Source organism: Pavona decussata, unplaced genomic scaffold, assembly GCF_977016875.1.
Source record: "Pavona decussata unplaced genomic scaffold, jaPavDecu1.1 SCAFFOLD_336, whole genome shotgun sequence".
NCBI classification, from domain to species: domain Eukaryota; kingdom Metazoa; phylum Cnidaria; class Anthozoa; order Scleractinia; family Agariciidae; genus Pavona; species Pavona decussata.
Window position 1 is genome coordinate 351,198 of NW_028145724.1, and position 13,803 is coordinate 365,000.

The window sequence follows — 13,803 nt, forward strand, 5'->3', positions numbered from 1 at the left end:
AGCCCGTTTATAGTCTTCTCCATTCCCAACGTTCACGTCTGCAGTTAGTACTTACTTGCATAATAATTACAATACAATGCAATAAAAGTTCTTATACAACTAATTACTGACTTACTATAAACGAAGAGTTAATACACTAAAAGTACACTAAAAGCTACCAAAAACAACAACATCAACAAAAAAAAAAAAACACCAAAAACACAAAAGCGACAATTTACATTAGAATGAAACCAGTATTAAGTTAATTATTTAAGTTAATTATCCTCACTTTTAGACGCGGTGTAATTATAGTACAGATCATCGACGATTTTGGCCACGGATCCGTCTTGTAGCAGTGGGCCTAGGACGCGGTACATAACCTCTTCAAGAGAAGTTTCTGACCCGGGCATAACCCATAGCAGAACGAACGTAGATGCGTACCCTTTTAAGGTGATTCCGCTAAAAAAGAAGGAGTTTTTAAAATTGTCTAAGACTCGGTCCAGTTCATGACTATATTATGAGCATTACAAAAATGCAATAAAAAAGGGGGGTCACCGTGCTCGTTTTTGTGCAACCTGGATGGCTATTATAGTAAATAAATGACCCACGAGGTTTATATTAGGAACGCTAGTAATCAGAAAAGGGAACTATCATTTCTAGAAAAATTAATTTCTTGCATTAAAATATCGATGCAGTTCAACAAAATTTACTTTAATCTTACATTACAAACTATTTTCATTGAACTGGAATTAAGATTATGAAAGAAATTAAAGATTTTGCTGCGTGTGCACGTAAGCAGCACTACCTAAATACGTGCTTTTTAAAGCATTCAAATAAAAATATCTCAAAGTAGAGTATTAAACTTTTCTTTAAGCCGCGATATATAGTGGTCAACCGTATGACATTTAAATTGATGCATTAAAAAATGGGGGTCACCATGCTCGTTTAGAAGAAAAGGACCATTTATTTTCCTGCCGAGCTCAAGGACGTTCGCGCGAAAATGTTTTAACATTGATTTTTTTTTCAAACTTCTGCTGCAGTTAGTCTATGAATTGCTTACATCTGAAATGCAAAAAAAAAAAATGGGGGTCACCGACTTCGTTTCGGAGATATGACATCTGCAAGTTTGCGCTTATTTTGAGAAATCGGTCCTCGTCACTCGATATGACCTCACCGGTTGTTGATGCAAAATTTTTATAAACGAATCGCTGGAGACAAACTTCCATTACCGAAGTTTATTTCAGAGGATCTATTAAACAAATAAATTCCACTTTTATTATCCCTAAAGCTACAACGAATCTTTAATAATTGTATTTCCACCCCAGAAGTGGCACAAAATGTGCGGAGTTCGATCGCGCGTGGGTAGATAAATTAAAAAAAAAATAACTTCCCACATTGATTTTTCTTTCGTTTGATGACAGTAAGCAGATATCTGTCAAAGAAGGTTAACCGTCTGAAAAAAATTGGGGGCCACCGACCTTTTAAAACCGCAAAATCCAGTTGAAGTTGTGGAAGACGGGAGAAACTTACGGAAGTCACGTTTTTGCGTGACAGGTCGGAGACGCACTGGAACCTAAACAGGGTTATCTATCCCATCATATCGAGTCAATTGTTTTCGCTCGAGAGTGCTGTCAAACCTCTGATCGTTTAAAGTTGTTTATTGTTATTCTACCAGTACCTTCAAAACTTATACAGCTGTTTAGCCAATGGCAGGAAAATGCATCTATAGCCGTGAGCGAGGCGAAAATGGGAGAAGTAAGCTTATTTATTTACCTAGAATAGGTATGTGGAGATTGATTGTACACGGGATTGGTGATCAATAAAATTGCTTTCTTGTATGAGGGTAAGACTTTCGCGTTCACTGTCAAAACTTAAAAAAGCTTAAAGGTGACTTCGTTTGACGAATAGACTAAATAACGTATTGCATTTCAATTATTTTATTATATCGAGAGTCAAGTAAATATATTAATCTCTTGGCGCGAAATACCCGCAGGTATCGACACCTTTTCTTGGACTTTTTGTTGCAACCTTAACCCGTCTAATCGTTTCACGTCGATTTTTCGCTTCAAAACTGTGCAATGGAGATGAATTTCCCCCTTTTCCCTCTTTTTAATGCTGTCACGTCGGCCGACATGTGTGTTCACCTCCGTCTTCCTCCTTGTATCGTCAACCATGAATTGCGCGTGACATTGCTTGGCGTGTGCGTTACCTGCGCACTAAAGATGCGCATAAACAATTAGCGCGAACGTCCTTAACCTCAAGGAAATCCCGTAATGTTGTGCGTGCGCGCGCTCGTGTGCGCGCTAAATGACGCAAAAAATTATGCGCAGCAAGGATGCGCAATGCAATTAGATGGAATCACCTTAAATGGAATGGCAATGCCGCAATATTTCATGGACTCTTCCAGCCAAAGGTATTTTGTAAAAGGCACTTGTCAGGTCTGTGACGATGATATGTGACCACTGGGCGATGCGACGCAGGGTGGAATCAATGTCAGGCAGCAAAGATGGATGGGGCTCACTGAACCTGCCTACGTCAGCAAAAGCAGTGAAAAGACGGGAACCACCGTTGGGCTTCTTTACAAGGAAAGACGGGTTCAGTTACTCGACAGTGATACCAACATCTTCAGGGCATTGGAAGACACCAAGCTGCTCTAGGTGGTCAAACTTTTCGTGGAGTTCTTCGAACTTGTCGTGGGCATATCGGGGGAGGTGGCTTTTCTGCTGAGGGGACTTGACTGGTCCTATATTGATCTTTGCTTGGTAAGTACCTGTGGATCCATTATAACCTGGAAACTGAGGGTCAAATACGGCGTCGTCCTCTTTGAGCAGAGACAGGGAGAATGCTGTCTGGGTCTACCTGGACAGATGCGGAGTGACTGGCATGAAAGGGTGGTAGTGGAGGCTAAGTAGGAGGAGGGCTTGTCGGAGCTCTTCTTTAGATTCGAAAACGAGGGTGACCTGGCAGAAGTGCTCGTGCTGCATAAGTGTTTGGTGCTCGGATGACAGGTTTGGTGTGCGTTTTGCATGCACAACACTGGAAAAGACACTGGGCTGCAGCCACAGCTGGGATGGCTTGAGATTACATAAACTAGGTGCATCAGTACGGGGCTCAAGTGTATACTCTGAATCAGGAGAAGCACCTTTCGGTAGCTGTATTTCCAATAATTCCCCAGGCCAAACAATCTTGGAACGTGTACGAATGCTCTGCGAACGGTTGGTAGGGGACTAGGTGAGGCCTTGGATCTGTAAGTGTAGGTAGAGCCATAGCCAAGAAGAACCTCTCTCTTGGCGGGGTGCACGGCAACATCGTTTGCTCCATGAAAGGGGTCAAGGGTGATGTGGACGACACGATGATCATGGAAGACATCCATATAAGGGGATTGACAGGTCTGGACACGGTAGGCAACAATGTCGGGGGTTAGGCAAAATGGTTTCAGAACAGGGTGGATCAGGATCAAGGTCGCTTTCGGTGACTTGATTGTTGTCTAGAATGCCGACGATCTGTCTCGCTTTTACCATGAAGGGCCTGTCGCTGTCTGGAAGGAAGGTACACTGACAGAGGAAGTGGTTGGTGTTAGAGCGACCAGGGTTGTCTGGTGCTAGACTTAGGATCAGGCCTCCCACCCAGACGGGAGCGACGAGAATCATCAGCTACTGCGGCACGTAGAATCCTAGCGTCATTTGAGCTTCGGATTTCCTCAAGGAGAGAATTAAGAGCTACTAACTGAAAATAACAAAAATCCCACGACAGAGAGGAAATTTTAGATTTCATTTTATTTCACCTAAATGTTCCCTTTGGTGAACTATTTTCAAAAATCACAATTAAAAGTTCCACCGCTCTTTCGTTTTCCTAAAAATTAGAAAAGTTGAATTAACGGCTACACACCCGATTCAGCCCCCAGGAAAAACGGGAAAATCGTGCATCTTTAGCAAGCTCGCACACAGCAACGATAAGTACTCCCGTTTTTCTATCTCGGTTGAAAATGATCCTTACCATTATCTCTCGTTTAGTGTAAAAATGAAGTGGCGAGTCAAATTTTTAATGTGTTAATTCACTAGTTAAAGAAAGCGTCCTTCGAGGGTTGATTTCAGAGGCCTATATCAATCCTGGCATATATTTTCTGGAGCAAAACTATAGGTGAAGTCTAACCTTAATCCTTCCTTTTCACGCCCTTGAAGTGCCTTTTTTTTGGGGGGGGGGGGGGCCGCTTAAAGCTAAGCATCCAGAATAAAAAGTGTGCAGGGTATGTTGACTAGCTCGATGGCTCGCGAGCGAAAACAATCCACTCGTCTAAAGTTATCGTTTTTTTGTTCTCAACGACAAATCTCGAAGGCAGGTATTTAATATTTCGAATCCTTTACAACGCTACGTCATTATTTCAAATTTTGAAAGTAACAAATATTAGAAAGCGATCCACCGTGGGACTCGATCTACATGATAAATTTTGCTGACACCTTTTAAGCGCCCGTCATAAACCTTGATGACGCACTATACAAATCTCCTGTCAAATCTCACTAAATTAACTATTATACTCTTGCTATCTACATCAAAAAAATATTTCAAAAGATAAATGGCTCTTCTTCAAGACATCTACTAGCTTTTTGTGTCGATTGTGTTGAAACACAACAACAACGTATTCACATACCGCACAGGCAATCACGGGTAAATTTAATTTATCTGAAAATACAAAAAAAGCTTTGTACCCTACGTGCTGTTATTAGTATTCATTTTATCTAGTCAATGACAGAGGGCTCACCTCACTTTCTTAACTGCTTGACTGTAAGGTTATATTATAAAGCGACAAGAGCGACAAACATTTCTACTAAAGAATATACCATCCATAATCGAATCCTCAAGGTACTAATTATAGAACAGGAATACTCTGAATGATTGTCTCACCAATAAATAGGAACGCATTCGTTTCTTTTGGTCGATGTTATGACTCTTGTACCTATCCAACACTGTGGAAAATCTGTTAGTTATGCTTATCTGCACGTTTAATCAGCACATGGCACGGCCGTTTTCATTTGATGCCGTTTGTGATTAGTTTGACACAAAGATCACTTCTGGTAGCGTCTAGAAATAAACTAAACTGAGCTACGTTTCCTTCCACCAGTGAAAAACTAACTGAAAAACAGAGCCGGTTGGAAGAGGCAGAGTAAGGAAGAAGGCAGAGGCCTAACCATTATTTGCTACACAGCTAGAACAGTCAGTGTAAAAAGTTGGGATCCACCGCACTAATTGAGGGCCGAAATTTATTGCCTCCAAGGTCTTAAAAAGAAAGTTCGAGTGGACGGTGTCAGAAGCTTTTTTAAAGTCAACAAAAATCGCCATGTCGGGAATGTTTTTCAGCTCAGTTATCTTCATGATATTGTTTTTGAGTCTAATGTTGTGTCCTATATAGCGGCCCTTGACATAGCCAGTTTCGTCGTCGTTTATTAATTTTGGGAGGACTTTAACGATTCTATGAACTATTGATTTGGTAGCTATTTTGTAATCGACATTAAGTCACGTTAGCGGTTTCCAATGTTCCAAAAACAACCTGTTCTTGCGTTTTTTCGGTATGACCTTTATTATTCCTTGTCCTTTTGTTATATTGAGTTGTCCTTATTTATGGGCATAGTTAAAGATACCAGAAGTACAAATAGAGAGAACGTCGCTGCCCGGACATTTTATTAGCACACTGTTTGAGAACGTTGAACGTCAGCAGTTTTGGAGTTATCCTAAAGAAAGGAGACCCCGGCGAGTGCCACTTGAAAATTGGTCTTTTCGCTCCAGAGGGTGGTTCTGTAAATGGATGATCAACTCCTCAGCTTACAATCTTCAGTTCATTACAGTTGATGATGTTATCCTTATGGTTAGTCGGTCCGGTGCTGGTGTCCTAATGGCGAAATTTAATGTGAAAGTGACCTTCCAGAATATCGCTTTTACCCCTCTGAAAACAACTGGGATGCGGTGGCGGGGTCAACTGTGTGTCCATCTTGCTTTCCCTTTTGCTTTCGACCCATTTCCTCTGTCGCGGAGAGGATTCTACTCAACAATTATGCCGTCTCGGACTTACTAAACTATCTGGATAATTTTATAACTACCGGTCCACCAGATTCCCCTCTGTGCACGGAGAATCTTAGCTTATCTATCCGTCTTTGTCATGTGTTGGGTTTTCCTCTTCACCCCGGCAAGCATGTGGGTCCTGCAACATCTCTGGTGGTACTAAGCATTCAGTTAGATTTGGTAAACGCGCTGGCATTAACGTTGGTTGACGGTAACCAGAAACGTGATTGAAATACACAGCAAACGTTGTATTAACCATATAACAAATCAAATCTTTTCAAAGCATAAAAAATGCGATTTTATGAATAATTTCCCTCAGTGAAGTGTTTTAAAACTTTCCTATCGCGAGAAAATGGTTTAGAGTAACATCTTGAAAGGAAATGTGATCGGGTCATTCAGATGGTTTTCAAAATATCGCATAATTTGTTGGTTCGCCTATTTTTTTTTTTTTTTTGTATTTTGATAGTTTTTATTTCAATGTAATAGGATTACAGTTGTTTTTAAACTAAATTGTACACACACACACACACACACACACACACACACATTTGTACACAAGGACCTCAAAACACCCATTGCAAACTATTATAACGTATCTCTTGCGAAAAGATGAAGTAAATTAAAATTATTACAATGATTTATATTGAAGGAAAGATAGAGCTAACTTGATTCGTTCTCCTTATTGTATTTGCCCCATTTTACGAGATGGATGGGGAGTTTATTTTTTGATCTGGCGATTGTTGTCTCAAGCTGGAAAACCAAATTAATCTTCGCAGTGAACACTCTGAAAGATGGTACGACTTTTTTGCATCGTGATGAGTATATATGCCGTTTCGCAAGTAACAGTATGTGATTGATAAACAGATCATCTTTACACACTAAAAGACCTAACATAAAGCAATTCTATTCTAACATCATGATCGCCTAACCATTTTATAACTTCTGCCCAAAACTTCTCGGTATAGTGACAAGATACAAAAATATGTTCGAGGGATTCGTCCATTACACCACAGAAAGAACACAGCGGAGATGCTACAATGCTGATTTTACTAAGGAACACGTTCGTGGCGAGACACCTGTTTAGAAGTTTGTACTGAAATTCGCGCGACTTACTATCCAGCGCCACCCGGTGTGGTAAGCTGTAAATCTTTCTCCAATCTAACTCGTCATCTGCTAATTGAGCATTATATTTAAATTGAGCAGTCGGTGGAGTAATGATTCTATCTCGTAGTTCTTTATATATAATCTTTGATACAGCTTTACTTATTGAAACATTCTGTCCATTTAAAGATAGGAGAATGTAATTTTCTAAAATGAAAGGCTCATTAATAGTAGACATACAGGTTCTTAAGGATTGACGCCATTGTACCGGAAGTGCGTCAATCAAAGAGGCAATATTAAAAGCATCTAATGGTGACATATTAAGCTCCCTTACTCTAGAATTTGTGACAAAATCATTGTTCTCCGTAATTAAATACCCTAATCTAATTATGCCTGCATTGGCTAACCTACTATTGTATACTGATTTTCCATTAATACGAATGAATTTGTTATTCCATAATATAATCCTTGAGGGATTGGCATCTTCATAATATTGTAAGCTGTCTTGGTTTTCTACAGAGCATTTGGCAAAGCATTTTAGACAGTCTTCATAGAAGGGTGGGAGTTTGATAGGTAATTTCGTTACATCAAAGTTGCAGCCAAGGATAAGTTTACCACCTACAGGTCTGAGATAGTGCAAAAGAATAGCTGTCCATCTTCTTGACTCAACAGATGCAAATTTTTTACAGCACATTATTCTTTGAGCTTTAATTATGGAATCTAGATGTGGGGCTTTAAGTCCTCCATATTCGATGTCACTAATAAGCGCTGACCGTTTAACTTTATCCTTGCCTTTCCAAATGAACTCAAAAATAATTTTGTTCACATCATTCATAAATTCTTTGTCTACGCATGATAAACTCGCCCGATATAAGAAAATTGGGATAATAAAAGTCTTGACAATTTGGATTCTACCAATTATTGTTAGATCTCTCCACCTCCACATTTTTAACTTTTCTTTGATTGAAATAATCAAATCGTCGAAATTCAGTTTACGTTTCGCAATATGATTATAAGTAAAGTGCACACCAAGAATCTTAACAGATTTTTTAACTGCGATATTTTGGAGAAGAGTATACTCTAATGCAGAATTAGTGAGATCTCCCAGTAACAAAATTTCAGATTTGTCGTAATTTATATTAAGGCAAGAACAAGCTCCGAAATTGTCTACACAGCGTAGAAAGTTTAAAAGAGAGATATCATTTCTCAATAAAGCAGTCAGGTCATCTGCGAACAATCCGACTTTTATCTCTTTTTTATCTACTAATATACCTTCAATGTCTTGGTCACTACGTATACTAACAGTTAGAATCTCCAAGACCGTAATGAACAAATAGGCAGAAAGGGGATCTCCCTGCCTTACGCCACGTTGAACATCGAAAAGCGCTGTAGAAAAGCCGTTATTCATGATACAACTGGAGATGTTTTTATAGAATGTATGAATCCACTGAATAAACGATGGTCCAAAACAGAAAGTCGAAAGAGTACGAAACAAAAATGTCCTACTGACTGAATCAAAAGCTTTCTTAAAATCGATGCAAATCATTTTCCCGCTGATTTTGTATCTTTCTCTATAATCCATGATATCTTCAATGGTTCTAACGGCATCGAAAATAGTTCTATCTTTAACGTATGCAGACTGATTGTGGTGTATAATGCTTGGCAGAACATTCTCCAATCTCTTAGCAATAGCCTTTGAACCTATTTTGACATCAACATTAATAAGCGATATTGGTCTCCACTTGGAAATGTCTCTCCGATCTTTATCTTTTTTAATGAAAGTTGAGTCAAAGGTCACTTTAACCTAGGATTAACTTAATTGGGTCTTGAACAACTGGACCCGGTGAATGGCATCCATGGGCACGTGACACGAGTTTGCTTTGCTAGTTGCAGCAGCTCTAGTGCTATGTGGCTTGAACCTTTTACCATCATTGCCCGAGTTCATCATGATCGTCAGTAATCCAACTTGGACACTGCTTAAAAAGGCTTAACACCCTGAGGCCTTCCTGAAATTTTGAGAGAATAAGATCAGATTGTTTTCTCCCTGTAGGAGATCACTTAACAAGATCCTTAATAACAAAGTTATAGTGATCAGCATTCTGTTGCATGTTGTCTAAATCCATAAGATGAATAGACTGGCATCTCTGCATTTTTAGACCAAACCGTCAGTAGAAAAACGAGTTATCGCCAGACGGCCAGCTTACCCACGAGCAGAAGCATAAAACGGTGAAACTGAGAACACGCGAGTAAAAAACGTTTTGTCTCAATACTCCTTCATATTGTGCTTCTCTACAAGGTGATTTAAATTCACTTGCTGCTTATGCTTCATGTGTTCTATGTATGTTTTTTTAGTTCTGCTTTATCAATGTTATTTCTGTTCCCACCAGACATAGCAAGAACTCATCAAATATAACTGATATTTCAAAGTGAATATTGCGAGCAATTATGGGGTAACTTGAGTGGACCGTAGCTCCTTCGATGGCATGAAAAACGTTTTTTTCTATATCCCACCGTTTGAAATAATGAATATAAGTGAACAATCATCAAAAGTTTGAGAAAAATATCACAACATCTTGTGTTTCGAGGAAATCACCTTCAAAGTGAGAGCCTTTAATACTCGAGGACCGAAGTTGTGATAAAAGTTGTTTGTTCCCAGAGGAAGTAATGCACTTTTACTGCTCCTTTGGGGATTTCTAATTGATGCTACGTAATGCGTTTTTCCCGTTAGCCATCCTGCGGTTAAGACGAGATAAATGATTTTCCATTTATGCTGAAAATTTCTAACCGGGTGGAATGCGTAAATGATGAGCGACCCTGGACTAGGTCGGCCAGTGATTAACCACTATATACATAACCATCTCTGTTTGGTCCTCCTCCAACCTTCAAAAAACGCGAGCAATGAGACTGAAGGGAGGAAAACCTTAGTTATATTGCGTTGCCCAGTCTAATGGCATCTACCCCAAAAGCATTAGGATCAGGGACCCAAGATACATAACTATTTGCGGGTCAAGTTTCCATTTCCACCATATACATAACCATCTGCGCTTGGTCCTCCTCCAACCTTCAGAAAAAGCGAGCAATGAGACTGAAGGGAGAAAAACCGTAGTTATATTGCGTTTTAGTTTATAGGCATCTACCCCAATAGCATTAGGATCAGGGACCCAAGATACATAACTATTTGAGGGTCAAGTTTCCATTCTGCCCTGTCATTGATGACTCGAGCGGCAAGGCCTGCTTCAGTATTCTCAACACCCGGGATATGTGTTCGTGTAATCCAGATATCTCTCTCCTTGAAACGTAAGCCATATATGTTACAAGGGGTGGAGTGAGATCCTCTCCATATTTTTCAGATAGGATACTTAAGTGGTGTTATCAGATAATAATTTAATACGGCAATGATGTTCAGAAGAGCATTAAGTCTTGAGTTCCCAAAGAACAGCTAGAAGCTCTAGGGACCATCTGTAACCTTTAGAAATTGCGTCCGAGACAGCTCCCCACACCAGGCTAGGGGCATCTGTTCTGAGTTCCCGTTTGGCGTTCTCGTGACTAATCTTCCTTTTGGGTGTCTGAGTATGGTTAACCCACCAGACAATGTCGTTTCTTGCTGTCACAGACATTGTCATGTTACTTTCAAAATTCCAGCCAGAATTTTTGGGGGCAATCGATTTTCAAATTAAATACATCTAATGCAAAAATGATTGTGTTTTAATATTCTTTTGTCTGTATTCAGATTAGCCTCCCTAGCTTCATCCAAGGAAAAATATTCTTTTAATATTTGAACTTAAAAACGAGGCTAGTGAGCCTTATTTGAATACAGACAAAAGAATATTAAAATATCAGCCATTTTTCATAAATCCAGGTAAATCTATATAGATATATACCTGGATTTATGAAAACGTAGCCCCCAAAAATTGGGCACGTTTTGAGACCTTCTTAGGCTTAAGGAATATGCTAGTCATTAACAAAATTTCAATTAGGGTTTATCACAAGAAAGCAAGGTCAAAGAATAGTATGGGAGAGAAAATAGAAAGACACTTTTCTTTGGAATTTGACATGACCTTGACATCTGAGTGAAATGAAACATGACCTGTAAATTTCCTACAAAATGTATCACAATTTAGTAATAATGAACCGTACCAATACATCTAAAATCTCACCCAAAACCCGGTCTTTTAGCGTTCAAGTCTAGCTTTCTACAACGAAATCGGCTTCATCATAGAAAGACAGCGTTTCAAATTGATTTTCAACTTCATACTAGATTCATGCTGCACGCGAATTAGAATCACGGCGATCTCACATCGGCAGGAAATTATTTAAGACACTCTGGGGCGGAAATACCACCTAAATCGCACTTCTCGACTAATCGATCACTAGCTTAACAACGCTACAATTATGAAGGCTAAAACTAATCAAAAAGCTTTTCAAACTCACGCTTTTTGAAGAGAATATCCTTGCCAATTCCTGCTAGTGGTTTGCCATAACACTTTAAGTCCCGGATTTGTAAATCAACATTTGAAAAGGGAAACGTTATGGCCCTTTTCCACCACAAAAATATACTAAGGCCTTGGCCGGGTCAAAAATTCACGATAATTTCACGCTTCCCGACTAAAAATGATCCCTTAGACCTACTTTGTACGGCCAAAGACTGCCACTTCCTCAAGCAAAGCTCACAACATGCAACCCTTAGTCTCCGCCCCAGTAAATGAAAATTCCCTGTTAAGCTCAAAAGAGAACTAGGTAGGCAGCCAATGAGACAAGGTAGGAAGCTGTACTCGTAAGACTTCTTGTTACCCTCCCCTAGGGGGAGGGGGAGGGGGAGGGGGAGGGGGAGGGGGATCATTTCCCAAACTTCCCGGTTCCTTTGACGTGTCCTTAAAGAACATAAACAGCTAGTTTAAACTTAAGCAACTTATCATTTATATGACATTAAATCTCCGGAATATCTGTCTTTTCCGTGTGTTGTGAAAAGTTGTTTGACTAAAAAAAAATTGTGTTAAAGTTTGACTGCTGGTATAACTCAAGGTTAACTTGAGTTTCATATTTCATAATATGTTATATAATAATATATATACTTACAGTAAAAAAGAGAAGTATAATATTGAATTAACATTGAATAATATTAAATATTCATATCTCTGGGAAATCCGGAAAATCCGTATTTTCCGTCATCATATAAAAAAGGACGTGTCAGTCAGCAGTCAGTCATCACTGCAAGTTTAATCATTAAACATTCATGTCTCCGGGAAATCCGTGAAATCCGTTTTTTCCGTACTCATAAAAAAAGTTCTGCACTTCATGAATTTCACCAGCAGTCAAGTCTTAGTAAATTTCTGTTTTTCATTTCAAATACACGGATTTTACGGACATTCCGGAGACATGAAGGTGAAGTTGAACTCAAGTTCTACCAGAGTTCGAGCTTTACTTTAACAACATTTGGTGAGTCAAACAATTATTTTATTACCAGATGAAAAAGGTGGATTTTCCGGATTTCCCGGAGATATGAAGCATCGGTTGAACTTTCTTGCCACCACAGTTCAAGTTTTAATAAAATTTGTTGGAATCAAACAACCTTTTCAAAACACCCGGAAATGACGGATTTTACGGATTTCCCGGAGATATGACGCTCAAGTTGGACTTACGTCCCACCAGAGCTCAAGCTTTAATACAATTTATTTCAGTCAAAAAACTTTTCACCACACAAGGAAAAGGCGGATTTTACGGATTTTGTGGCGATATACATGGATCTTATGTTACTCATTCACGGCACAAATAGTGTTAATCATATGTTGAGGGATATTGTAGAAAGGTTAATCCTTCAGGAAACATCGATAAAGTTTGTACATCACAGAAATTTGTTTTTGGATTTGTTCGTTTTGATGCCGTGTTCATTGCCAGACAAGCAGACAACTTATTAACGTAAATATCGTCTGCCGACCAAGCATGCATCTATCACGGAATTACTTTGATTATGATTGGAAGCATCTTTCAGTCTCAAAAGGCAAAAGGGAGCCGCGAAAAACACAGAGCAAAGGGTTTTTGTAAACAAGATGGACGATGACAATCATTTCTGGTCTTCATTATTACGTTCGGTCCTAAATACTGACACAAAATGCAGCATATCTGTCGGTCGTTCCTTTGAATTATTGTTAGGAAACAGCGCCATTACCTGGATTGTATGAGAGTTTTGATTGCATTGTTTGGGCATCTGAATTAATTTCATTTAGAGAGCAGATCTATTTCGAACAAGTGTTAAGTCGCTAAAGGCAATCAGGAGAAATGAATGGTCGTGGTTCTCAAGGATTTGACGTAAACATGCAATTTTGTGACTACTGACATGGATTTTACAAGACAGTGTATGCAATATCAAGTTTATTGGGTTGTCGAGGCCTCTTTTGCGCTGCTTTATGTCTAATTCTTTTCGATTTCGTTTGGTAACATAATCAAGGAAGAGCAAAATCGTTAAATTTCTGTGGCAGTTCAGTTTGATGAAAAGCAAGCATTTTGCTTCAATGACTGTTGTTGGACTTTACTTTACGAGAAAGCACGTTAAGCTTTCAAAGTAGCAGATATGCCAAAAAAAAAAAAAAAACAAACAAACAACCTATATCATTGATGGCATGTAAGCGTTTTTATGCGGGTATAAGTCCCTCTGGTGTCAAGCCAGCGGCA

The 13,803-nt window shown here is 39.2% G+C and overlaps 2 protein-coding genes, 1 long non-coding RNA gene and 1 pseudogene across 4 annotated transcripts in view; 2 read left to right on the forward strand and 2 right to left on the reverse strand.

Annotated features, from left to right (window-relative positions):
* LOC146453344 (uncharacterized) overlaps positions 1-13,803 on the forward strand; it is a 108,729-nt gene that overhangs the window by 60,961 nt on the left and 33,965 nt on the right. The window lies entirely within an intron of this gene.
* Positions 1-13,803, reverse strand: part of LOC146453347 (uncharacterized) — a 123,303-nt gene that overhangs the window by 38,945 nt on the left and 70,555 nt on the right. The gene's annotated exons all lie outside the window — the stretch shown is intronic.
* LOC146453348 (uncharacterized) overlaps positions 1-13,803 on the forward strand; it is a 55,347-nt pseudogene that overhangs the window by 37,677 nt on the left and 3,867 nt on the right.
* LOC146453350 (uncharacterized) overlaps positions 13,547-13,803 on the reverse strand; it is a 2,131-nt gene continuing 1,874 nt past the window's right edge. The window contains exon 1 of the mRNA XM_085096730.1: positions 13,547-13,803. This exon is cut by the window's right edge and continues 1,874 nt beyond it. Coding sequence (XP_084952856.1) covers positions 13,790-13,803 — 14 coding nt within the window. The 3' untranslated portion in view covers positions 13,547-13,789.